Here is a 27453-nt window from a genome sequence, read left to right as displayed (position 1 = left end):
GCCACCGATGTCATGACAGGAAGAGAAGGCAGTTAGCTGGCTAGCAAACGTCAGGGTTTTCACAACTTTTACTGTTGTGCTGTTTAACTGGAGGTTTTGTCAACACCAATCCGCGACTGTACAACATAATCATGTAAGTGATCACTCTATCAATCATTAACACAACACCATTTTCGATTTATCTAAAAGCAAGAAATGCCCAGTCAAACGCCCAGCCGTTCTTTTTACTAGCCAAACTGGGAGAGGTTTTGGGTGCCATTCGGATGAACTTTGATGCGGCGAAGCAACAAGTAGCTGCTAACTAGCTTAGCTAGGCCTACGTTGATAAATCTTTGTTAGTGATGATAGTAACTCATTCTGTTCAATTTGGTAGCAATTTCATCAGTTTTCCGAGTCGGAAAACAATGCTTAATGTAAACATTTTGTTTATAAGAATAACCTGGCTGCGAAAAGTACTTTATGAATGCATAGGGTTTTCCAGCTGGGTTATCTGGGTTAGCCATTGAGATAAAACTTTAGCTTATTAAGCTTATATTTCTCACAAGTAATTAGCATATTATTTTATGTAACACCTTCCTGTACAAATCATTCGCTTAACATTTAAATCGACATAGTCATTTCACCAATCTGGGCAACAGATGTGGTGACGCAAAGTTTATTTGGCTAACATTAGCAATCACAGCACTGTTTTCCAGTTGTATAGGAGCAAGCTAGCATTGATTGTCGTCAATTAATAACTAATAGTCGTTCTGAACAATGTAGGCTACTAAATTAAGTGTTGTAAATGTTTGGTCTGAATCCAGGGACAGAAAACGCTTTCTTCGTCTCTGGCCGCCCCAGCCAGAAGCCCATGGAATCATGATCCTTTCCTGTAGAACTAGAACTATCCACAAAGTCTACCATCAGAATTGATGACCATAGACAGATAAGCTTAGGTGATATGGCTTGTCATGTTGGATATCTTTTGACTAAAGTTTGTGAATAATTATGAATTATTCAAAGATTATTTAAGACTTAGTGGCCTGGCCCAGCTTGTTTGTTAGTAACTTAACTACAATTTTCACTTCACATGTCCTTTTTACAAACCATTGGGAAATGTCAGCATTTTGTTGGGAGATGTACTGCCCTGACAAAACTGTAAGTATGGCAACAAAGTCAGTAGGCCTAGCATGCCAAATAGATAGGCAGAAAGGAAAGGGAACATATTATAAGTTAACTTGTAATATAAGTTAACAAAAACAATGCTGAAAGATTTGTGTTCCGGGGGGAGTCATATGAGTCAGTGATTACTATTTGGTAATTATCGTTTGGTTGGTGACTGACCACTGGTCCACCTTGGACATGTTGACCGTCCGTGGACCTCTAACATACACCAGGAAGGGTACTTGGCCTAGTTAGGCATGTGGATAAGCAGGGCCCCTTCAACGCCACACGTGATCAGTTTTCCTGTGAGATTTCCTTCTTCCACTGGGGAGCAGGACAGCCTAACACCAGTCCAAGAAAACAGATTGATCTTAAACCTCCCCCGTACACCAGAGCGTGTAGCCAAGCAACCTAATGTCAAACACATTATATCAGAGGGCTGGGTTGTGTTTTTTGTGGCCTACAGCCAATTGAACATGGTTTGAATAGTTGCAAAGGCCCTGTGAATGTGACCTATATACTGTCCTTTTCTGCACATTTCAGGTTGTTTACGCTTAGAGAAAGACAGAATTTTGAACATGTCTACTACAGTACTAATTAGGGCTGGGTATCACAGCCATGTTCCTGTATCGATTCGATTTCGATTCTTAGGGCTTTGAATCGATTAATCACGATTCAATTCGATTCGATTCGATTCATTCCGAATCTATTCAATTCGTTCCCCTCTTGGTGCCAGGATTTCCCCCAAAAGATGCTGTTGCCTATTTTTATATAAAAATGTCAAAGGGCTGTGGCTTGACGGTGTTAACAGATTGCTAATTTGTAATAAGTAGGCCCTGGTCTCATTGACTAATACCTACTGGGTATTTTCCATAGACCTAAATTAAACAAAAAGAACAAAAAGAAGAACAACCAAAAATCGATTTTGTGTACTGTGAATCGATTATATGAATTTCGATTCGATCGATTATCGATTAACTCGATTATTTTACCCAGCCCTAGTACTAATGTAATTGAAGAAATATGGTTATAATGCACTGATGTAAGCTTACGTCTCAAATCTTTACAGATTTTACCCTTATTTTTTGTTGTAAAGATTTTAGCCTTGTTTTTTGTTGTAAACAAGGTCTCCGAATCTGAATTCCCCATTTGGCACTTTGGGGCCCGACCCGGATATTAAATTGAACTTAGTGTGCCTTTTCAGTGGTAAGATAGAACCCCAAAACTGCATTTGCATGAATCTGGCAGTAATATTAAGGGAGAAACGGACTAAGAAAGTTTTTATTAAGAGGGTAGGACTTTATACATTCATTCTTGATTATGTCAGTCAATTTAGGTCTCAAAGAGATGGTTTTGATCTACAAATTTGCTCTACAAATTACACAAACGTAGAACACAACATTTGTCCGAGTATGAATAATGAGATTTTGAAATATTAAGTTGACTATCAAAAAATATATCTTATTAAAATGGCCAATATCTTCTCCAAACCTACCCTGCTATGTCTTGAAAAAAATTAAATTATATTTGATTCTTAAGTCATGATGTGTTGTTACAGTGGAGTTTTGTCCCTAAGCTTGCTAAACAACCAGGTGCGGAAACACCCCTTATAATTATCCCATCCTCTCTTCAGAAGTAAGCTTGCCTGCAGTGTACAGCCATATATGATTGAATTCTTATTTGGTGTACAGAGACAGAATTCAAGAAAATCTACATTGCAACAGTTTATTGCCATCATTTATTGTGCCATTGTGAATGGATGTCAGAGCACTCCCCTGCAGTCAGTGTCAGCTGCCTGCCTGGTGGCTGCCTTGACTTTTGCTTTGTCTAGGAACATAACATTGAGGACGAGATGAAAGGATTCCTCGGTGCTGAAACAACTGAGCTTATCACTTTGAAGCCTCACTGGTGAAATAGCTGAGGAGATGTCATTTTGAAGCCTCCCTCCGCAACTCACAACTCTCAAGAACTCGGGCTCTTTGTCAGGAGTGCACTTATCTGCATGGAACTGAAACTTCACAGTCCCAGTATTTTGACATAATAGGGTTCCACAATTTTTGCCATAGTATCGTTGCATTGAAAATAATATGGGCCTAAAAACTGTTGTGCAGTAGCTGTTAATCCAAAACAGTTTTTTTATAGTCCCACACTTGCATATAATGCATGTTTGAGCTCAGTTAGCTAATACTGTAGATGAAGAGTGACTGTTATTTAATAGGCGATGTGGCACTGCTTTGCCACAAATAAGTACATTCTCTGAGAATAAATTAGGCCAGTTACTGAACCTTGGGCATACACAAAGGAGAAAACGCTTTATCTTTAAGGCCTTTTGATGATTGTGGATGTGCTGTTGTTTGAAGACTCATGAATTGGTCTTAAGTATTAGATAAGGTAGCCTAGATTGTGCAAAGTTTAGTTAGTACAGTTTCAAGAAAATTGTAATGTAAAATTCAATGTAAAATTATTAGGCTCTGTCTTTATTATATTAATCTTGAAATATCCCATTATTATATCAGTAAATCTACTTAAAGAGAGGCATCCTTGTGAAGAGTCAGAGTGTCCAAACTAAAAGCAGCCAATGCTGCTCACATGATGTCCCTAATGGAGAGATGGGCCAAGTCTTCATCAAGTGCCTGTGGAATTTTGAGTTTGCTCTCACCAATGCAGGTCTGATTCATGGAATGTTTGAATAGCTGAGGATCCAGCTTAAACAAAGAAGACTCTGGCCTAAAGCCATAGTCAGCTTTTACAGGTGAATGCGGTCTTTGGCCTGTATATTTAAAAATAGGTATTTTCTACTTTTACTTAGGCCGTTTCCTTTTCCGTATCACAGTTTGACCACTAGATGGCAGTATTGAAACGTTTTGCTACGGCTCTGGTTTTGCTCAGAGCCGTATATAGAGAGAGTCTGGCCAACTATGGGTTCGAACGTTCGAGCTATCCCGCTATTTTGATGGATCTGGGCTGGTCACATGTTTTATGGACGCCATTTTCGTTCCCCACGCTCCCATTAATGAGCATTATCAGATATAAAAAAGAACGCTTCACAATAATATTATTACATTATTATTATGACAAACTGTTGTGCATATGGCTGTAGTGCAGGGCCGGGTCAGGAGAAAAAAAACAGCATCGTTTAACTCGTGACAGAAACGGAGGATTTGGGACATACACGGATATAAACTCCCCTTTATGGAATATAAAGGCCAGAATTAATAACCGGAAAGCAGCAGGTTTCTCCGTGTTGTGTGAGGTAAACGTATTTTTTTTCTAGTGTTGCACCGATACCATTTTTTGGCCCCGATACCCGATACCTGTCTGTGCAGTATCGGCTGATACGATACCATACCGATACCACCCTATTTGAAATGTATATGAAGGGCTGTAGTGCATACTACTTGGATGTAAAATCATTGCATGGCTTTGTCAGGCTGCTGCCTACCTTTGTGAAACAGGAAAAAGACTAATACAAAGTGAATCCAGCAAAACTTTTTATACTTTTTAAATACCTTTATGAAATAACTAATTTCAAGGCTGTTTAAGTGTCATACAAGCACCTGTAAATGGTATCGGTGCCCTATTTCTGCCGATCCACCGATACTGGTATCGGTATCGGTGCAACACTAACTTAATTTTTTCCCCCTTCAACTTTTGTTAACAATTACTTTTGAAAGAAATAGTCATGATGATGGCATGCTCTCAAAAACTCCTGTCCGCACTTGAAAACGAATGAAGTTAGGTTTCTGTCATAACTTGAAATTAGCTTGTCAAATCTTAATTGCCACCTGTAAGTATGCTGTACTGTGAAAACATACAGTTGAAATTAGACATTTCTCTTGATTTCTCAGTGAGAATGACCATTATGAACCGTTTCTGTTATTCTGGAAACAAATACACTGATGGACATAATGTCTAAGGAGTTGAATTTGCATTTTTCTATCGTTACAATGAGTTTAAACAAAAAAGGGCCAAAATGACAAGGACAAAATTATTAGCCCCCTGATCATTAATAGTCAATATGACGCCATTTATGAACCAAAACTGACAACAGGCACTTTGATCAGTTGTTACTTAGGTTGGCACATGCCCCACTAGGGATTTTAGCCCATTTCTTCACTGCAAAGTGTTCTAGCTGGTCCAAATTGCATGGATGCTGAGCATAGACATTTGCCACAGACTGTCAGTGGGATTGAGGACTGGGCTTTGAGCGGGTCATTCCAGTATCATGGTTTTAGTGTCCTTGAAGAACCTCTGAACTAATTTAAATGTTTACTTTGGGTTACAATGTTGTTGGAGGACCCAGCAATCCAGATCCAGACCCAGACTCCCTGTGTCTGAGGCTGAATAACAGTCTAAAAACTTGATGCCCCCACCACTATGTGTAACTGTGGAAACTGCTTAGTCTCATTAGACCAAAGAAGCATTGGACACCTGCCTAGATGATTGGTATTGACCTGACCTCACCTGCCCTTTTTTATTTCAAGAAAGACAGCTGTTAGGGCTTGTTATCATATTGGGCTTTGGGGCCATCATCACAAAATAACCCTTTTACTAAAGGCGGTGCATATCAGAGTGTTATTGAGCTTTGCCTATGAACATTTGAAAGTCAAGAATGAGTTTTGAAAGTCTCTGCTTTCATCTGATGAGATTCAATTGCACCTGCTTTGATGCATGAATTCTGCTTCTGTCAGGTGAAAAAAGGGGTAGTCCTTAAAACTTTATAACATGGTTTCCACAATTAAACATAGTGGTGGAAGCATCATTCTGTGGCAGCCTCAGCCACAGGAAACCTTGTTTGGGTGTACGGCACCATAAAAACAGAAGATTATGATAGAATGTGGAAGGTGACCATGCAAAAATATGATCTTAGAGAAAGCTAAGATCTTCACTGGATCTTTCAATAAGATAATAACCCAAAACTTTCATCCAAAATTATTCAAATGTTCTTCAAGGTTACTAAAACCATGATCATGTTGTGGTTCGGATTTCAATCCTTTAGATAGTCTTTGAGGAGTGCTGAAAATGAATGTCCATCCTGAACATCCATGCAAAATGGACCAGGGTAACTATTTGCAATGAAAAAAATGAGCCAAAATCCCTGGTAGGGCATGTGCCAACATAGTTAACAACTAATGAAAGTGCCTGATGTCAGTTTTGCTTCATAAATGGCACTCTATTGACTATTAATGGTAAGGGGGCTAATATTTTTGTCCGTGCCATTTTTACCCTTTTTTGTTTAAACTCATTGTGAAAATGGAAAAATCCAAATTCAATTCATTGGACATTATCTCCATCAGTGTATTTGTATCCAGAATAAGAGAAACGGTTCATAATGGTCCTTCTCACTGAGAAATCAAGAGAGAAGTCTAATTTCAGGAGGGGGGCTAATAATATCGTCCTCAACTGTAACTTTGCCCACTAAGTTATTATTTCTGTCGCGCTAATAAGGTCCTTTTCCCCTGCGATTTAAACTCACGTCCAGTCTCATACTATGAATATCCAAACTCAACCTACGAGTATCCAGACTCATTCTACAGTTCTACTGTCTCCAATCGCGATTATGCACTGCTGAGCACATCGTTATTTTTAAACTACTAAATCTTGACACAACGTGAAACTTTGGCGCAAGTATCACCAGGGTCCCTGTACATGAACTTGACCATCGTTGTGAATATTATTTCTGTACATTACTTAAATATCGACTTTGAGGTTGGCTCTACCTAGGCAACAACAACACGGAAGTAACGCTTGAATGCACTGTTTAGCACATCAAAACTATGCTGACAAAACCCTCTTTTAAGCAAACCCCTTCTATACGAACGAACTTGTTAACGTTTGTTTTCATATGTTGGGATCTTGATAATACTACAACCCAAGTTTGATGGTCTATGAAGCCTTATTTGTATTTTAAATCCAGCGATTTTGACGGTATGCTGCCCATAGGGTTACACTGTAGAATCCTCGCCGTGGGGAGCGAAAATGGCGTCCATGATTCGAGTTGGCCAGACTCTCTGATTTTGCTCAGAGCCGTATACGGCTCTGGTTTTGCGCAGAGCCGTTTATCTTTATGTAAGGCTATGGTTTTACTTATGTACTACGTACTTATGACAACAACAGATAACAGTAAAAGGTGTAAGTTAAGGATCTCTGCCCACTGTGAAAAAACATTCAGCTTCCAGAAATGACCATTTAATGTGTTTTGGGTCATTTTGTGCATTAAGCAATCCTTAAGTAATGTTGCCAGTGAAAAGGTGCTGTCTACCACTGCCAGAGCCAGCTCTTGCGCCCACTCCAGCTGGCCACTCACTGTGCTGGCGTGTGATGATGTAACATGGGCGTGGGGTGGAAAACCCCTGATGAACATATGTGGCCACTGGCCAGCTCTGGGATAGCAGAGCTCAGTTACTGGGCCCTGTTAGCTGTATGAGATGTTGCTCTGGAGGACAGGGTCATGATAGCCATTGGGAAGAAAAGGGATAATTCAGCATCATTTGTTATCTGCATTATCAATGTAAAACAAATTCTTTGAATTTGTTTATTGTCTTAAATGATAAGTTCAGCCAATTTCAACATGCAGTTGTAATGCTCACACTACCCTGGACTTGTCAGTACCTGAGATTTTTTTTCAGCCTTTTTCGAGATCCTGGTCATTGTAATGGGGGCAGGTGTTTGGTTACATTTAAAAAAAACATCTTGATTTATTCCTAATAACATCTAAATGGTTATACAACATCAGCAGACAACTAGCAAACAGTGAATCCTTTTGGGAAAATATTTGGAGTAGGCCTATGTTAAGAATTTTTTAAATGTAAACAAAATGTGCCCCCGTTAGAATAGTTCAGATCTCGGAAAAGGCTGAGCCGAAAAATGCAACATCACCGGGTACTGGCAAGTCAAGGGTAGCGTGAGCAATACAACAGCATATTGTAATTGGCAGGTCCTTTAAACCCATGAACGTGACCAATTCACTGTTTGTTTAAGCATGGCCACTGGCCACTATTGCATTACCCTTGTCTGATGTTGTAATCCAAAGCAACTTTCAGGATACTGTTTACAGTTCCTAGAGTGGTGTTTCTCAACAGGGGCTCTACCGCTCCCAGGGGGCATTAGGGTGCCCTAAGGGGGTGTTGAGAAGGATACAGCCTAGATGGGGGCAATGATTAGTTTCCATTGCAGGGCATAATTAGTCCATTTTATTTTTGATATACTAAGGGGGGCGTTGGCAGGAACATGATAAGGTCAAGGGAGCGTTGGGAGGCTTATGATGAAGTCCAGCGAGCATTTATTCAAAAAAGGTTGTGAACTAAGCTTACTGCCCCTAGTGCAATGGGAGCTTAGGTGCACCTCAGCCATTACCTACTGGTTAGGGTGGGATTGAAACATGTAACTCACTGATCCCTAAAGCAACCCTCTAAGTTAAATAGGCTACAGCCCTAGAGTAGAGTGAAAGGGGTTGAACGAAGGCTAAGGGTCAGGTAATTTTAAACCAGTTAATTCAAGTTGCATACCAAAAACTGCACTGTTCTCTTCTCCCTAATGCATACATTTTGCCTGCCTGCAACACTTTAAAATATAGCCTACAAGTGTGGCAGTAAGCTTAAAATGATTAGTAATTCATTTTTTCAGATGTTTGTTTCATGTCCTCAGTGTATCTGGTGCGGTTTTGTCTAAGGAATGAACACCTGGGTTTAATATCTCACATTTCCCAGTTGATTTAAGAGCTGGCCATAACTTAGGCCTAGTCTGTCTTTTTTGGCTTTCTGGAATCATTTTGGTGAGGGAGGGGCGGCCATCACACATCAAGCGGCCACATGTCTGAGCTCCAGGAGCTCATAATGGGTTTTGGGAGCTTGATGTTATTTCGAATGCGAGTTCAACTTTATTAACATTTTGGTTGTTTACTGCTCAACTCTGTTACCATTGGTGTTTAACTTTGTTTCTGTTTGGGCCATTTAGTGGTACAGTGCTGCTGGCTGTATGTTTGTGGACCCATTTATTGTTTTCAGGTCGACCAGAACGGTGTTGGTGCTCGTTCCTGCACGTTATGTTGCTCCCTGACCATTTGTTACAAGGATGAACCTGCTTACGTCCCCATTGTCAAGATTCGCAGAGAAAAAAACAAGTGTTTTTCGGTTCTCGTTGCAAACCAATTTTGCCGCAGTAAACACACCGGCTGGTTTGAGATTGGCTGCGGCAACTGGCACGATTTTGTCGGCTGGAGCGCACCTTGTAAACTCATGCCCAAAGCACCATGTGTATGGGACTGTGGTACTGTATGGTACTGTGTGCATCTGCATCATCAGGCACTTTGTATGTAAACCATGGTGTTAAATATGTCTCCATGTACACATTCCACTCTGTGTCTAAATACTTGAATGAATGAAGCACCATGATTGTGAATGTTTTCACATTGGTGAAATCTGAAATGCCACAACTTCAAGTGTGGCTCTAAGTGAAAGTGTGTGTGTGCGTGCGTGCGTGTTTTGAACGGAATCAACTCCCAAAAGGAAAAAAATGCTTTTATTTCTCATTGGAAAGTTGCTGTCACTCACAATTGTGAGGTTTTGGTTACTCATGCTCATAGGGAGACTTAACCTTGGAGTTAAACTGACTCACTGCTTAACACGTTTGAAGGTAATCAGGAAAATCTGAAAAAGTGTAATGGCACTAAGCGAGGGAGTCTGTAAAATTCATTGGTTCATGCTTCTAAGCTGTATGTCCATGTATGCGTGTGTGTGTTTCAGGTCAGCTCCAGAGGGCTCCGCAGGTGCTGCTGCAGGGGGCAGCAAAAAGCTCCAGCAGACACAGGCTCAGGTCAACGAGGTGAGTTCACATACACACACGCACACAGTTGCAATTTGTCCCCTGGAGACACTGGGATATGTATTAAAACTGCCATTTGTACGTTTTCCTGTTCTCGATTCTGGGATTTTGGAAGTTGTGCGTGAAACATCAGAATACCCAAAGTTTAAAACTATGAAATCTGCTAAATTCAGGAAATTCCCAAGACATATTCAACTCTGCTCCTGCTCTGCTTCTCACGCCCAAACATTTAGGGAGGGCTGAAGTTTTGTAAACAAGACTATACAGGCTTTGGTGGGAACTAGAGAGCTCGTCTTTTTCTGTAATTGGCTATTTCATGGACTGCTTTCAGAATCACATGATTGTTCAAGGTAATATGACTAAAAACAATTTGCAGACTTCCACTTTAAAGGTATGCCGATATATGTTTGAAATACACTCCTCTGTTTTAAAGGAAGGCTAGTTCTGCTGTTCAGCAGGCTTGTACAAAATGGGTGTAACGCTTGAAAATTCGATGCATCAATATGTCTGCAAGAGTATTGATGAAATGTTAAGTATTGTATTGATGCAAATGCATTCAATATGAAGTCAATGTGTTTGTCTGGCTATTCTGCTGCTTGGGTCATCCATTCTGAAAATAGCACAAGTTGCATATTTGGCCATAAATGTAAACAAACAAACAAACAAACATCCATTCTGGGCTACGATTCTCGAAACCTTCTTTGCTAACATACTTAGCAACTAACGACTCAGGTGCGACAAAACTGTTTCTGGAACACTTCGTTGGGACTTGCAAAGTCCCAATGTTTACAAGTAATGTAGTTAGTCGTTCATTCTGTGCTGAAGCGATCGACTCAGGTGTTGCTGCAAAACGAAGTAGGGGCTGTTCGTCAGTACTACTGTCGGATTTGGGACGAATAGCATGGTTAGCTAGTTCACCTTTGTTTTGGGAAGCACGTCACTCTTGCTCGTGGTTTTAGGCGGGTTCAGGCAGAGTTCAAGCAACATCGATCGATTACTGCCACCAAGTGCACAAGCCTCTGACCCATACTACACCAAATGTGTAGTCATGTTACGAACAGGGGTGAAAAAAACCCACACCAACACAGTGTTCAAATATGGAAAAAAGATATTGTCCAAATATAGTAGGATTTTCCATATTCCACAATCGTGCTTCACGAGCCCCGATCAATCAAAGCGGCGCCAATAAAAGAACCCTGTTTGATTGCCATCGGGATTTGAACCCACACCAAAAGCAGCATCTCGCATGAATGCAAAATATTTAACCACTCACCTATCTCCACACATGACGCAATGAATAGTATATTTTGATTAAACTCCAATAAGCATAGGCTACATGGAAATAGGCTACATGTAGTTGTCATTACGAAATGTCATTACTAATTAAAAAAAGACCACCAGTGTGCGGTGATCCTTTTCGTTTTCCTTGGTTTGTAGGCTATGCCTTCTACAAGAACTCCAAACAACATTATAGGCTACAACAAGTTCAAAAATGGACATTATGCAACTGCATACAGTGCATAGCCTGTTGGAATAGTGCGTAATGGAAAGGCACTCGGAAAGGCAAGCGTGATGACGAGAACTGGACACTTCTTTGTGTTAGTTCATAGTATTCATTCTTCTTCAGTATTCTTCTTTTCATTTCAATTCTACTAGTGTAATATAAGCCTGTCACAAGCAGCCGGCCAATAGGCTACTGTTAAAACAAATGTTGTTTCAGCAGTGAGCACAATCCAAATGAGGCCATGGCGATTGGCGCACGAAGTGTCCGCTGTTGTGCAGTCAGGGGGATCAGAAAACAACACAACGCATTGTCCTTATTTCTCTCTGTGTGTAAATTGGGCCATCGTTTTGTGTCTGTGTAAAATGGTGAAAAGCAGTTAGTTACTTGGCCTTAATGTGACTGCGTGTGTGGCTATGAGGCAAAGACTCTCGGATGCCACAGTTCCACACGTGCGCACAACAGCACGCATGGATCGGCCACTTTACGCACACAGAGAGAGGGTGTATAAACAGATGCGCAGAGGAGTAGACACCTGCGCTTAATGTATCTTACTGAGGAAATCGAAATCTTGTCAGACACTGAAAACGCAGCCGCAATTATGCCTTCGCGCTTATCATTCTCTTGCTCTTCAGTCATTGATGGCGATAGTGATGTGTAGGCCGACATTTGGTTATTGCATTTAATGGGGTGGATTTTGGGGATATGATTGTGTTGACAGGTCTTTTCCGACGTTGAAGGACTTTGAATGTGCCATGTTTACAGACATTGACGGCCCCTTCCATAGGACTACTACTTCATCCATCCTTCCATCCCTTCCTGTGCGTCTTTAGGCTATGTACAACCGCAATAAGGGCAGTTCCACCTTAGCTTATGTTGTGCGTAAAGACATGCAGACTGGAAAATGACATAAACATCCTGATATGTTTCTCAAACGTAATTTCAGTCATCATTTCAAGCAGCATTTAGCCTACTGTCCAATATGCGTGGCCATGACCTGTTGAAAGTGTTGCGTTGCCTATGAGCGTGAGAATGACTTTGCTTGCCGTTCTGGAAAAAAAGTGATGGGTGATTATTATAGACTAGGCTACTTCATTCACCGTGGATTGAACTCACGCCACCAAATAAGGAAACGGCAAACGTGTATGATATTCCGACATTTTAACCACTCACCCACCAACTGTGCTTCCAAATTAGTGGTAGGTTATATTAATCCAAACATTAGGCCTATACAAAACGTAAGTAAAATAATAATGCATGATGGATTGTAATGTCACATTTGATAACTGCAGTTGAAGGGGTGAATTCGGGGACATGATTGTGTTGACAAAGACTTGTGGACTTTTGATAGTGATGTAGGCTAATTACTGCATTTGACAGGCACTGTGGTAGCGAAGGCGAAGAAGGCCCATCAGCGTCTCTACTTCTTGCGCAAACTAAAGAAGGCAAGTGCTGCACCCTCCATCATGACAACATTCTACAGAGGAACCATAGAGAGCGTCGTGTCCAGCTGCATCACAGTGTGGGGAGGAAGCTGCACGGAGAAAAACAGGAAGACACTCCAGCGTGTTGTGAACACAGCGAAGAAGATCATTGGAGTACCACTCCCCTCCCTGCAGGACATTTACACCGCACGCCTCACCCGAAAAGCACTGATGATCATCAAAGACACAAGCCACCCTGCACACAAACTGTTCAGCCTCCTGCCCTCTGGAAAGAGGTACAGGCGCCTCCGTTCCCGTACCACCAGGCTTGCAAGCAGCACGATGCATCAAGCAATCAAGATACTGAACACTCAACCCACTCTCCCTTCACTGTCAGCCTCTAGCCAGCCAGGCCACTGACAACGCTCCCCCCCCTCATCCCCACCACCATATCTGCGACTGAACATTCCACCTGCACTACTACATCTGTGACTGAACTTTCAACCTGCACTAACTCAAAACATACACATGCACGCACACACACACACACACACACACACACACACACACACACACACACACACACACACACACACACACACACACACACACACAAGCACACTGCACTTTCTGCACTAAACCCAAACATACACACACTGACACACAACTCATACTCACACACATACACACACACACACACACACACACACACACACATACACAGGTACACACACACAGACGCACACCGCACTTTCTACCTGCACTAAACACACACACACACACACACACACACACCTCACACACACACACACACACACACACACACACACACACACACGCACGCACACACGCACACAAAACACATACAAACACACACACACACATACTGCTGCTGGTGTATTTAATAAAAACCTTTTTTTAATTATTTATTTCTTCAAATGCCACTATTACTATGTCAGAACGCTATAAAGGACTTTTAGAAAAAAGAACAACAAAATACCTCCTCTTAATGTATGTTCTCTACAAGTCTTCTGTTGTCCAGTCTTGCACTTTAAATGTCTGTATGAGCAATGTCTACGTCCATACTGTCTATGTCCATGTATGAGTACTGTCTATGTCTATACTGTCTATGTCCTTACCTAGATTAGTCTATGTCTGCATGGGAGAGCAAGAAACGCAATTTCAAATTCTTTGTATGACCAGTGCATGTAAAGAAATTGACAATAAACTTGACTTGACTTGACTTGACTAGCGTCACTGCTTTGCGATAAATGCACCCAAGCTGAGGCGAGACACTCCGAGCATTTCCGACAACTTCACCGTGCGTCTGAACTTACTTGGTTGGAATTTCATCGGACTTACTTCGTACCTACATCGGACTTCGTTGGTGTGAGGCTTTTGAGAAATCATAGTTGTTGGTTAGTTGTTGTGTCGGACTTCGTTCTGACTTACTTACTTACTTGGTCCGGAGGCTAATTTTGGTCGGATTCGAGAAACCCACCCCTGATGTACAATGCGCACTTCACTGGCAACTTGATGGAGATAATGGAACTGGAAAATCTCAAGCACTAAATTGTATCAGGAGTTCTGAAGTATATTGGAAATAATGAAATCATTTCCATCAGAAATCAAAATATCAAATCATCGTTGAGGCTTCAATTTACACTCAAAATTTATGATGGAACACAGTCTACGAATGTTTCCCCACATACTGTGTACTCTTCTATTTTAGATTCTTTACTCATTATAAACTATGAATCAGTAGTATTTGTCAGTCTGTGAGTATGCGTGTACGTATAATAAACGATTTAATGACCAAATGATGTTGAAACGTAATTAAGCAATGAAAAGTGGAGATGCAGGATTTCTGCCTGACAGTGACAATATCAAACACAGGAGTGGTTTAATGAATTAATCACCAGGTCTTCACAGCACTGAGTGGTTGCTACGACTGCTGCTGCAGTTCTGTCCCAACCTCCATAGCAACAAGTTGTGAAGCGTGGACAGATCTTTGCTGCTGTAGGTTGAGACAGGTCTTCTCTGTGGGCAGAGGCTCATGTAAACACAGGCGCGCGTAAATCCTGGTACTCTGGCATGTGGAGAAAAGAAGAAGCGAAAACCTTGTGGAGAAAACGCCCACAGTGGTGTGAAAACTTGCATCCATACCACACGCCAGGGTTTCTTGCATATTTCAGTGTTTGTAGACATTTCATAGCTGCTATATCACAACATCTAGGTGACTTGACATATAATTGGTAGTAGCAGGTGATGAGAATAAGGATCTGGGAATCGGTGGTGTATCTCCTAATATCCTAACTCAGTAGTAAGACAGGTTAAGTTAACCTTGAGGTTAAGGTTGATGAGGTTGTTGCTCTAATGGAGAAAGTCAATATTTGCATTTTTTTTCTACCTGATTCAACAGCCGTTTTGCACAGGCTACATTAGGTTTCATTTGGGTTATTTCTACTAAATTGTAATAGAAGCGTATTGTGTGCCAAAGTAGAAATGGCCATATTATACACAGACATTTTGTTTGTATAATTCCAGTTCAACGTGACTTACTGACTCCAGTCATCTCCAGTGTTGTGTGAGAAGCTGAAGCAAAGAAGAGGGGTCAGGTTTTGTTTTCAACTCTCAAAAGAAAACTTAAGTTGTGATAGGCCAGCACTCATCTGTTTAGAAGGTGCAGGATTCAGTAAAAAAAAATCTGTATAAAAAGAAGACAATACGCACACTTCAGGTCTATTTTTGTGCAAAGTAGCTTTACTTGACTTGCAAGCTTTCGTTTTTTTTTATACAGAAACTCTCAAAAGAAAAAAATGGCTTTTATTTCTCATTGGAAAGTTACTGACACAGCTTTGTAATCACTCACAATTGTAAGGTTTTGGTTACTCGTGCTCATAGGGAGACTTAACCTTGGAATTAAACTGACTCGCTGCTTACTTATGCCTTTGTGCATTGTATAAGGTGGTCTGAAGGCAGTTCCTTATTGAGTCTACACAATGGCATTTGTACAACTATCCGAGGATAACGAGTGAACGGTTTGTAGCCCCCACCCGCTAGTCAGTGCTGTTACCCTGAATGGTAAGAAGTGCCATTGTCTTCTGTCTCCTGACTGAAAGCCAAGTCCTGGTTCGAGTTCAAGTCAGGCACACATTTGTTTCATTTTTCTGTTGCGTTTCCCCCTTATCCAAAAAGTTTTTTTTTTTTTTGTTATGGCTCACGTCTCCTTCCTTCATGCTCTCCACTGCCTCGCCTTTCTTTCTTTGTCTCAGTGTTTGGCTGGTTGTTAATAAAGTTTGTGTGTGTGTGTGTTTAGTGAAGAGTGCGAGAGTAGGGATATGCAGGATAGGCAAAGGCCTTGCCTTAACTGTGTGTGTGTGTGTGTGTGTGTGTGTGCGTGTGCGTGTGCATGTGCGTACTGTGTGTGTGTGTGTGTGCGTGCGCGCATTCGTGTGTATGTGTGCGCGTGGGGCATTCGTGTGTGTGTGTGTGTGTGTGTGTGTGTGTGTGTGTGTGTGTGTGTGTGTGTGTGTGTGTGTGTGTGTGTGTGTGTGTGCGGCAGCAGCAGCAGCAGCAGCAGCAGCAGCAGCGGTGGCAGCAGAGCGTCATTGCAGGCATGAGCTCATAGGCCCTTGGTGCTTATGTAATCCATTGGTCTCCATGGTTATGTAAGGCAGCCAGGCGTAGGGCCGCTGCATGTGGCTTGCTCCCCCCATGCGTCTCGCCTGCCTGAGGGGCGGGACCAGGCTAGGCTGCCGCAACAGGGTTTGTGGATCACTGGAACATGTGGGTTATGAGTGTGTGGCCATTCCGCACAGCGCCACTTGCTTCCGTTTCCAGGGGCTTTTTCTTACATAATCATGGATTCCAATTCCTCAGATGTGTGTGTGTGTGTGTGTGTGTGTGTCTTTTTTTTCTTCTTTTTTATTTTTGTTTACCTTAACTCCACCTTGTTTCCCTAATGCAAGTTTAGCCCGATCTCCTTGATTACATCTTTTCACAGATAAGGAACTGTTTTTGTAACCCATGCGTCACTGTGTCATCGTCACTCTAAAACCCTATTTTGTTCCCCAGTCAGAGCTTTGGGTTCATTTTGTCTTGTCAGGCGGCAGACCGTAGAGTTTCAGGTTTCCATTGGGGGCCATTCTTTCATAATCAAAGTTTGGCTTTTGTAACGCTGAGAAGTACACATTATTCCATATCTCTGAAGTACACGCTATTCCAGCTGTGATTGAGCTATTGGTCACACAATTGTGATAAAACCCAGTGAATGGTCTGGCCAGACTTGGGCTGCACAATTAATCGAAAATAATCAAAAATGGTGATAAATTAGTGAAATCGAAGTCGACATTTTAATCGTGGCAATAGTAAATAGTTATCTACTTTTGAGAGCCTCCTTGAAGCCAGAATATACTGACAGGCTGGTGTTTCTGGCCAGAAATCTGTCCACCTAAGTTTCATGCTATTACCTTAACATAATTATTACAATTCATTTTATTTAGCTCACCCTGTATCTAGTTCATTCTTGGTTATGTTTCATCTTGTCATCATTTTCAAAAAAATCAGCAAAAAATCAATAATCGTGATTAATAATCGTGATTACGATTTTGACCAAAATAATCGTGATTATGATTTTTTTTTCCATAATCATGCAGCCCTAGTCAGACTGTGTTATGACATTAGTAAAGCACAGCAAAATATGCATTTTTAGTATCAAAATAAGTTGGGATTTTCATAAAGCATTATTCCTTCAATGTTTCCCCCAGACCAAGTGGAGATGTGTGGTGCTTCACTCTTAGGTGTGTACCCATTGACATGTATGACATATCTCTCTCTCTCTCTCTCTCTCTCTCTCTCTCTCTCTCTCTCTCTCTCTCTCTCTCTCTCTCTCTCTCTCTCTTTGTGGTGCTCGGTTTTCATTGGTCTGTGCCATAGAATAAGCTACGTGGGGGAAACACTGACCTTCTCCCATACAGCCTATCCCTAATTGCACCCCCACAATATTGTGCTCAATAATGTGGCTTTCAACAGTATGCTGCTGTGCTCGCTGCTCTGTTCAACGTAGCTATTCGTAGTTGCGTTGTGCCTGCTGCTGACGCCAAAGGTGACCTGCTGACAGAAGGGGGGGGTTGTTAAACACGTCACCACATCGGTCCCCGTCACAAGGCTATTAGACAGCAGTGGCTTAGTTATGAAGCATAGGCATGAAAAAGCAACACCTAGAGCAGGGGTGCCCAACCTTTTTTTAACCGAGATCTACTTTTGAAGTTCATGGTCTGCTGTGATCTACCAAGTCAAATTTAAGGATGTCGGTATGAAAATTTAAGATCACCATTTATTAATCACCATTATTATGAACAAAATGTTTTTGGTAGGCTACTATGGCCATATCTTTTCAGTGTATTTTTAAAGTGTGTTGAATAGCCTGTTTACAAAGCAATTGCAGCACTGATAGTATGCATAGATAATTTCAGACAAAAGTCATAAACAACTGAAACAATTTCAAAATGATAAACATTTGGTATATAAAAGGCATATGTAGGCACAAAGGCCCTATTTCTAAAATATGATGAAGCATCATGCCCTCAGAGGTACAAATTAAAAAGGGCTCAGAAATTCACCATTTGTTATGTGTAACTAGTAGGCTAGTTAAGTTCACTTTACTATGAGAGAGAGAGAGAGAGAGAGAGAGAGAGAGAGAGAGAGAGAGAGAGAGAGAGAGAGAGAGAGAGAGAGAGAGAGAGAGAGAGAGAGAGAGAGAGAGAGAGAGAGAGAGAGAGAGAGAGAGAGAGAGAGAGAGAGAGAGAGAGAGAGAGAGAGAGAGAGAGAGAGAGAGAGAGAGAGAGAGAGAGAGAGAGAGAGAGAGAGAGCTCATCTATGAAGGGTTTTTTTTCAGCTCTCTGGGACAGTAGCACAGCAAAGGCTTTCTATTGTGAGTTTGACCAATCGTTTTGTCCACAACTGGAGCAAGAAACAGCACAAATTGAAGTGAATTCCATACATGTCAGCAACTAACATTTCCCTTACACGCGGCACGCGATGTAAACGCAGTTAGCGATGATGCATGCGACTAGCGATTTGGAGGAAGATTCTCGCACATCGCCGCGTCATAACGCATCGTTGCGCACATGTTCTGTTACTGACCCGATGTTACATGTGTGCACACATGAATCAACTGCAATACCCTGACGGTCACTTCCTAATGCTTTCCCCTCATTCTGTGTTACCGTGGGACTAATTATCTAACCAATACAGTACCAGCAGCTTGCTACATAGCCTACTTTTGAAAGACAATATTTTCCCCGTCACATCACATGTCTCGCGATCGACTGCCACTCCCCTCGAGATCGACTGGTAGCTCGCGATCGACTGGTTGGGCACCCCTGCCCTAGGGTGACACTCTACTCTGTATACAGGGGACACATTTGAAGGCAAGGGGGTTCACCATACAACAACGGGACTACTCTGTGCAACCTGACTGTACAATTACAGTTGTGTTATTCTGAAATAGTCCAGCTGCATCCCAATTCAAATATTTTTATTTATTTATTTCCTGCATATAAAGGAAAACTACAGTTTGTATATATTCCCTAGACACAAAATCATTTTTCATTCATGCACAGTGAAGCAGTCCTTTCATTACCATCATTGCCATGTGTAGTAAGGACCTGATTTACCTGTTCAGAATTTTGGTTCTAAACTCTTATGTATCATATTTGGCATCATTAGATTAGATTAGATTAGATTAGATTAGATTAAACTTTATTTATCCCCAAGGGGAAATTCTTTGTCCAGTTTGCTCTGTAGAGTAAAAAGAGGAGTAAAAATAAAAATAAAAAGAATAAAAAGAATATGAAAATAAAAAAGTTAAAAAGTAGATAAAAATAAATAAGGTGGTCATGCAGAAAAGTCCAGGAGTTTCTCTTTGTCCTTAATGGACAAATTATACAGTTGCATGGCTCTAGGGACAAATGATTTCCCCAGTCTGTCAGTCCTGAATTTCAGTGCTCTCAGCCTCCAGCTGAACACACTCTTTTGTTGGATGATTGTGTTGTAGAGTGGGTGCGCCTTATTGTCCAAGATGGTGAGCAGTTTGCTCAAAGATCTTCTTTCTGACAATGAAGTGAAGTTCTCCAGCTCCTCTCCCACAACAGAGCCCGCTTTCCTCACCAGTCTGTCAAGCCGCGCAACATCTCTCTTCCTTATGCTTCCACCCCAGCATACCACTGCATAAAAAAGTACACTGGCAACCGCAGACTGATAGAACATAGTGAGGAGTGTGTTGCACACATTGAATGATCGTAGTTTCCTCAGGAAGTATAGCCGACTCCTGGTCCTTTTTTTGTATACTGCATCTGTATTGTGGCAGACCAGTCTAGTTTGTTATCCAGATATAACCCCTAGATACGTATATGTGCTTACAATCTCCACCTCAACACCATCAATGGCGACAGGTTCCAGAGCTGGCTTGGACCTCCGAAAATTCACCACCATCTCCTTGGTCTTTGTGGTGTTGAGTTGAAGGTGGTTGATTTTGCACCAATGCACAAAGCCTTCCACCAGACTCCTGTACTCCCCCTCCTGCCCCTCCTTTATACAACCTACAATTGCAGTGTCGTCAGAGAACTTCTGCATGTGGCATGGACTCTGTGTTGTAACTAAAGTCTGAGGTATACAAGGTGAAAAGGACAGGAGAGAGCACAGTACCTTGGGGCGCTCCGTGCTGCACATTAAAGTGTCTGAGAGGCAGTCTTTGAGTCTGACAAAACTGTGGCCGCTCTGTAAGGTAGTCAGTGATCCAGTTGACTAGGAGGGCATTCCACACCCATCTGCAGGAGCTTCTCTCCCAGTCTGGAGGGTTCGATGGTATTGAAAGCGCTGGAAAAGTCAAAGAACATGACTCTCACAGCGCTATTCCCTTTATCCAGATGAGAGTGTGTCCTGTGCAGTAGGTATGAGATGGCATCATCCACTCCCACCTTCTCCCGGTATGCAAACTGCAGGGGGTCCTGAGCATGGTTCACCTGTGGTCTTAGGGTATTCAGCAGCAGCCTCTCCATCGTCTTCATGATGTGTGAAGTGAGGGCTACTGGCCTAAAGTCGTTGATGTCTTTTGGATGTGGCTTTTTGGAGACAGGGATAAGGCATGATGTTTTCCATGGAGTTGGTGCCATATGACGTAGACTCAGGTTGAATAGATATTCCAGTGGCTCCCCCAATTCAGCAGCACAGGTCTTGAGCAGTCGTGGTGACACCCTATCCGGACCTGCAGCTTTCCTAGGGTTAAGACGCTTCAGTCCTGCTCTAACCTGGTCTGCTGAGATTATAGAGGGAATGTGCTGTGAGAGCGGAGATGCTGGGTGATGATCATGTGACTCTCTGTTCCCCGGCACTGTGACAGAAACGGCTCCTGGAGGGGAGGGAGATGGAGGGACAGGGGACATATGGATGGGGGGTGAAAGGGCTCCCTCAAAGGCAGCACCAGCAGAGGGGGTGGGGGCAGCACCCGCTGCTAGATGGTCAAAGCGGTTATAGAAGTTGTTGAATTCATTGGCCCGGTTCAGGTCCCCCTCAACCCCTCTACTGCTCTTCTTCATTCCAGTCATACTTTTCATCCCATCCCACACTGCATGCATGTTGTTATCTTGCAGCTTCACCTCTATCTTCTGTCTGTACTCCTCTTTTGCCTCTTTCAGTTTCACCTTTAGTTCAACCTGTGCCTGTTTCATCTTTTCCTGGTCTCCCTCCTTAAATGCCCTCTTTTTGTTGTTCAGGAGTGCCTTGACATTGCTGGTGATCCAGGGCTTATTGTTAGGAAAACAGTGCACAGTTTTTGTGGGTACCACAATGTCCTCGCAGAAGTTCAGGTAGTCAGAGTAGCAGTGTGCAAGCCCATCAATGTCCTCCCCCCACGATTGTTGGAAAACACTCCAGTCAGTTGAAGCTAGACAGTCCCTCATAACCTCATCCACCTCAGGTGAGAACTTCTTCACTGTAATTTTTGTAACTGGATCTCGCCTTACACGTGGAGTATAGAGTGGCTGCAGAAAGACCAAATTATGATCTGATCTGCCCAGTGGTGGGAGGGGAGTTGCAGTGTAAGCATCCTTAATGTTGGCATACAAAAGATCAATTATCCTGTTCTGTCGTGTGTTGCAGTTAACATAGGCCTATTGATAAAAGCATGGCAGTGCTGAGTCCTCATACATACCTCTATGTGTCAGCAATACAGCTTATTGCATTAACAGATGGCACGGTTTGTCATTCTAAAAGAGACATGAGGAATTTTGTTTTCTATGTGAGCTTGTGGAACTTGATGTGAATGATTGGTATTACAAATCAACCTGCCTGATCAACTTGCTCTAAGACAGGAATACAGACCTGTGTTATATAGTAAAGCATAAGGGCTCACAAGTTCTCCTAGTTGTTCACCTCATACATTCATTCATGGCACACCTAAGGTGGAAAATAGGAAACGGTTTGTTTGGATGTGAGTCATAACCCCATGGCCCACGCATATTACCTGATTAAAAATTCTCTCTCTCTCTCTCTCTCTCTCTCTCTCTCTCTCTCTCTCTCTCTCTCTCTCTCTCTCTCTCTCTCTCTCTTTCTTCACGCTCTACTCTCACCCTCTCTCCTTCTCTCTCTCTATCCCCTCTCTCCCCCCTCTCTTTCTCTTCACACTGTGCTCTCACACTTTCTCCTTCTCTCTCTTGTCCTTTCTCTCTCTCTCTCCCTCACTCCCTCTCTCTCCCTCCCTCTGCGTCTCTCAGGTGGTGGGCATCATGCGGGTGAATGTGGATAAGGTCCTGGAGCGAGACTCCAAGCTGTCGGAGCTGGATGACCGGGCCGATGCCCTCCAGGCTGGGGCCTCTCAGTTCGAAACCAACGCCGCCAAGCTCAAGAGGAAGTTCTGGTGGAAGAACTGCAAGGCAAGGCGCATGAGAATAACTTCTAAATTGTATTTTTTCAAAACATTAATTTAAAAAGCTCATCATCGATCAAGCCTCGCGGCATGAGTCTGGAGGATAGGATGGGAGGAACTACATTGATTTGCTGCCATAGGAGAGAGTGAGAAGAGATGGGGGTGGGGGGCACATATCAAGAGAAAGGAGAATGGATGTATATATAGTCTATGGAGAGTAGAGATGAAGATGGGAGAAAGACGAGGAGAAAGAGAGACGGAGATGGGGTTAGGGGCACATATTAAGTGACAGATGTAAAGGTTTCCAGACGTCTTAGGTCTCAGTTATGCCTCTTTTCCACGGCTGTTTCTTCTGGTAGGCCTACGGCTCGATACAGTGCGACTCGGTCGGCACTTTTTGCTTCCTGATTGAGCTGTGTCGTGCCTATTCGGAAAGCGAAAAGTTGCGTCCGAGTCGCGCTGTGACAAGCTGTAGGCCAACCAGAAAAACGGCTGTGGAAAAGAGGCATTAGTATGCAGACTCTGATCACATGAAGACACTAGTTAGCATACAGTGATGACATATACATACCCTCACCCTGTAACACACTGAATTTCGCAGATGAACTGCAAGAAACATGATGCAACCGGACAGTAGAACTAAATGTGCAATATTAAATCTCAGAAGTATGTCTTGCATGCGTGTGTGATGGTTTATTGTTTGCTTACAGATGTGGGCCATTTTGATAGCTGTGGTTGTCATCATACTGGTCATCATTATCAGTGAGTATTGTCTTTTCTTACTTGTCATGACAATTGCATTGGTCATATTTGGAATATAGTTTTGTGTAATTACTCATTACTCATTTGGTGGGTGCTTACATGCAATATAGGATAAAGATTATGGAAGCATACATACTAAAAACAATACCTACTAAAAATAGTAAAGGGAGTTAAAAATAGTCAAATACATTTTGAAGAATGGTCATGAATTGAGTTGTGATGGTGTACAATTTCAAATAATTGCTGCCCTGCATTAGGATTAAAGTGTATGACTACAAGACAAATGATTTACTAGTGGATGTGGTCAGAACAACAACAGACTCAACAATCATGCATGCCCAAGTCTTGCAAGCTGAAGTGTGAAAGAGGAAGAATTTGGTGTGTGTGTGTGTGTGTGTGTGTGTGTGTGTGTGTGTGTGTGTGTGTGTGTGTGTGTGTGTGTGTGTGTGTGTGTGTGTGTGTGTGTGTGTGTGTGTGTGTGTGTGTGTTTAAGTGTGTGTTTAAGTGTGTGTGTGTGTTTAAGTGTGTGTGTGTGTTTAAGTGTGTGTGTGTTTAAGAGACAGGGGGGTGTTGAGCATTATGCACTAAATCTTTGTTGCACTTTAAGTGGGATGGGGGGTGCTCAGGGGGGGTTACGCACTGGTGTCACTTTTACCTCTTATTGCACTTTACTTGGTATTGTACCCCAAACACAATTTCGTTGCCTTTTTGACAATGACAATAAACTCTTGAATCTTGATTGAAGCGACTGGAGTATGTCGGTTGAAAGCAGAATGCAAACATTAAAACATTTCCATTGGCTGTGGTTACTGACCTCTATACAGTCATTGGCTGTGACGGCTTGTCGCTGAACTGTGTCATAGCTCATTTGCATAACATTCCCAGGAGTTCAACTACAAACTGTTGCTCTCGTCGCGCGAATCGCCTCTAGTCTCCAGAATCGCTTTTGTCGTGCGTCTCAATACAAAGTCAATTACTTCCGTCGCTCGACTTGCTCATGTCTCGGTTGGTGTATTCGCCTGGTAATAGTTAAGCATCTAGCATACTTCTGCAGAAGCACATGGCAGCCTTCCGAGTGTCCTAAGCATGACGTAAATGTCACCACACGTCACCATGTTGGTGTTTCGGAATGCTGTAGCGACATACTGCCCTACAACGGCAAAGTGCAGTAACTATGCCAACATTGAAACTGAGAAAAAGGCCTTCAAAGTATTGGCATTAGCTTTGATGTTGTAGTTAATGCAAATTTGACATGGCAATATCTCTAAAACGGGAAACATTTGGACAATAAGGCTTTTGCACAAGATAAAGGAGGACATTTTCAGACCATCTTCGGTCTCAACTCAAATTTGGACAAAATATGTTTAAATAAGCTCACTTTGCCTTTGTACGGCAGCATAGAAGAGGCCTTATTGAAATCTACTCCAGTCTGTGGTTGTGCAGCCTGTAACCCCACTGATTTGTATTGATTATGCAGGGAAATCAGTGAAAATTTGAATTTGCATAGTACAGGGTTCCCACTGGTGCTTGAATTCCTTGAAAATGCTTGAATTTCAATGAAGTGATTTCAAGGTTGTGAAAATGCTTGAATTTGTGGTGAAGTGCTTGAAAATGCTTGACATTTGTGTCAAGTCAAATTCAATAAGCCAAATAATATAAATACATTGTTCAGGTACATCAATTTTAGGGTGGCGAATGGCAAATCCCATCTGACATCTCACTACATCAGATTTTTGATTAGAATGCAGGAAATTGCTTCTTAAAAACACAGCCCCTTCCTGCGACCTATTAAAGGTGAAAACTGAAAATTTGGTGCTTGAAGGTGCTTGAAAAGTGCTTGAATTTGTTCATGAAAGAGGTGTGGGAACCCTGATAATAATTTGGAACGTGGTGTATTGAAAGCTACTCCAGTCGGTGATTGTGCCACTTAACCCCACATGTGCTTCCTCCTTAGTCTGGACCCAGTCCTAAGAGACCAGAGGGGAATCCGCTGGACACAACGCCTCCAAGGCCTCAGATGAAGGAGCTACGTCTGACCTGACCAGAACGACAAGGAGACCCAACACGTCAGTCTCTCCCTCTCCCCGACTAAAACCCTAATAACCTGCTGAGTTCTCCGAGGGGATTCTTGTTTTGTAAACTATCCTAAAATAGATTTTTTTTTTCTATGTGTCATTTTAATAATTATGATATGAATGTTGCCAAGCAGGTGAATATTGCCTTTTTTCCTCTTTTTTTACCTGTATTGTTTATTTAAGTAGAGCTTTTTTTTAGTTTCACACGGACACTCCTTTCACACATGGAGCTTGCCCAGGGCCCCAGTTTGTGGAGGAGCTTTGAGAACAAGGAAGCGTGCCTTTGTATCAGCATCCAGTATGCCTATTTTTTACCTATAGTATGGTGGGGGCATCGTTAGGAGGTTCCTGCAGACAGTTCCCTTTTGTAGGACCATAACCAAAAGAAAATGATGTGGAAAGCCTAGTGTCACCAAAAAGGCTGCCCACCTCTGTATTACATCCGCTGAAGTTGTCCTATGTGCCATAGGGCGCCACCAGTGCCTATCAGTAGCCTAACCCCCTCAGAAGCACACATTATACTCCAACGCAAAACTTTATTTAGTGCACTACTGACAACCACATACACACACACACACACACGTGCACACATGTATACAAACAGCGCCATGCATCACATACTGTAGCTCAGTGTTTCCCAACCTTTTTTGTCTCGTGTACCCCTTAAGCCTTTTCATTGTGCCATGAGTACCCCCTAACTCCCTTTTTCTATTGCAGTGTGACTATGCTCCATGCATTTGTTAAAATTATTTTTTTCCAAGTACCCCCTGTAGTGTGCTCGCGTACCCCTAGTGGTACACGTACCCCTGGTTGGGAAACACTGCTGTAGCTGCACTGCCACGGAAAGCCTACCTTACTGCACAAGCCACAAGTGCCTGTGATGGTGTCTGTGTCCCCAGTGATGCTCCTCCCTGCCAAAATAGCCTGTTGGGATGACCCTGGCTCTCTCCTGCCAACACCTGCATCTTCTTCTTCCAGATGGAACCGTGTGATCTGTTAGCAAAAGCTTTAGGCTACAGATTATATAAATTCTAGTGACTTTGATGACTTTGACATGGAAAATGAACATTTCAAGTGTTCCCACAGTGTGCAGCAAGGGCTTTAATTATATTAGAACCATTTTAGCTTTGCTTTATTAAGTAACTGAATTTGATGCGATGCTGTGTGTGGTTTTTAAAAACAATTGCCAAATTTCATTGCCGCCTTTTTTTTGTACATCACTTTGAAATGTGTGTAAATTGTAAACAAGTGCAATCCTATTATGTGTCCTTAAATCTCTTCTTCTGGAGTTGCCATTGTCAACTTAATAAAATCCAATTTAACAACATGTTTCTTCTTTGACGAGTCACTGGGCTTTAAGCTGTAGATTTGTGTTGGAAATAAGAAAGGTCTACTGCAGACCGTTACTGTACCAATTCAAGACTTCTGAACCCTGATAGCATTTTCTTAACAGATGTCATAGCTGCTCCCTACAACTTTACAAATATGAACTTTCAAGCTCACAAATCAATGTGCTTAGGTGGAGAGAGAGAGAGAGAAACATGACCATGAAAAATATGAACAAATCAGCATCCCTGAGATTTTTACTGAGTTTATGTATGTCACGCTCTGGCTATTTAGGGAGTGGGGGAGGAGGACTTGGCCTACTTCAGGCTCTGAACTTTGGTAGTGTGTCCCATACCCATTTCGAATGAAAAAAATATATAGCGGTATATATATTTTGTGTTAATTGTCTACTTTTCAGTGTTAAAACGTGTCGTGTCCTTGGTGACCCTGTTAACTTTTAATCACACATTC

General features: G+C 42.2%; 1 protein-coding gene across 1 annotated transcript; it reads left to right on the top strand.

Annotated features, from left to right (window-relative positions):
* On the top strand, positions 1-26983 carry vamp3 (vesicle-associated membrane protein 3 (cellubrevin)). The gene is made up of 5 exons (XM_063216154.1): positions 1-133; positions 9888-9966; positions 22668-22826; positions 23530-23581; positions 25536-26983. Coding segments are annotated over exons 1-5 (309 nt in total). The 5' UTR covers positions 1-131; the 3' UTR covers positions 25553-26983.
* Positions 26984-27453: the final 470 nt, after the last annotated feature.

The sequence above is a fragment of the Engraulis encrasicolus genome, chromosome 14, assembly GCF_034702125.1.
Source record: "Engraulis encrasicolus isolate BLACKSEA-1 chromosome 14, IST_EnEncr_1.0, whole genome shotgun sequence".
NCBI classification, from domain to species: Eukaryota; Metazoa; Chordata; class Actinopteri; order Clupeiformes; family Engraulidae; genus Engraulis; species Engraulis encrasicolus.
Note: the sequence above shows the minus strand (reverse complement) of the source record. Positions and strands in the feature narration are given on the sequence as shown.

Coding starts and splice junctions, on each gene's coding strand:
- vamp3 (XM_063216154.1), top strand. Junction 9,967..22,667: donor CACAGGCTCAGGTCAACGAG/GTGAGTTCACAT, acceptor TGCGTCTCTCAG/GTGGTGGGCATCATGCGGGT. Junction 22,827..23,529: donor TCTGGTGGAAGAACTGCAAG/GCAAGGCGCATG, acceptor GTTTGCTTACAG/ATGTGGGCCATTTTGATAGC.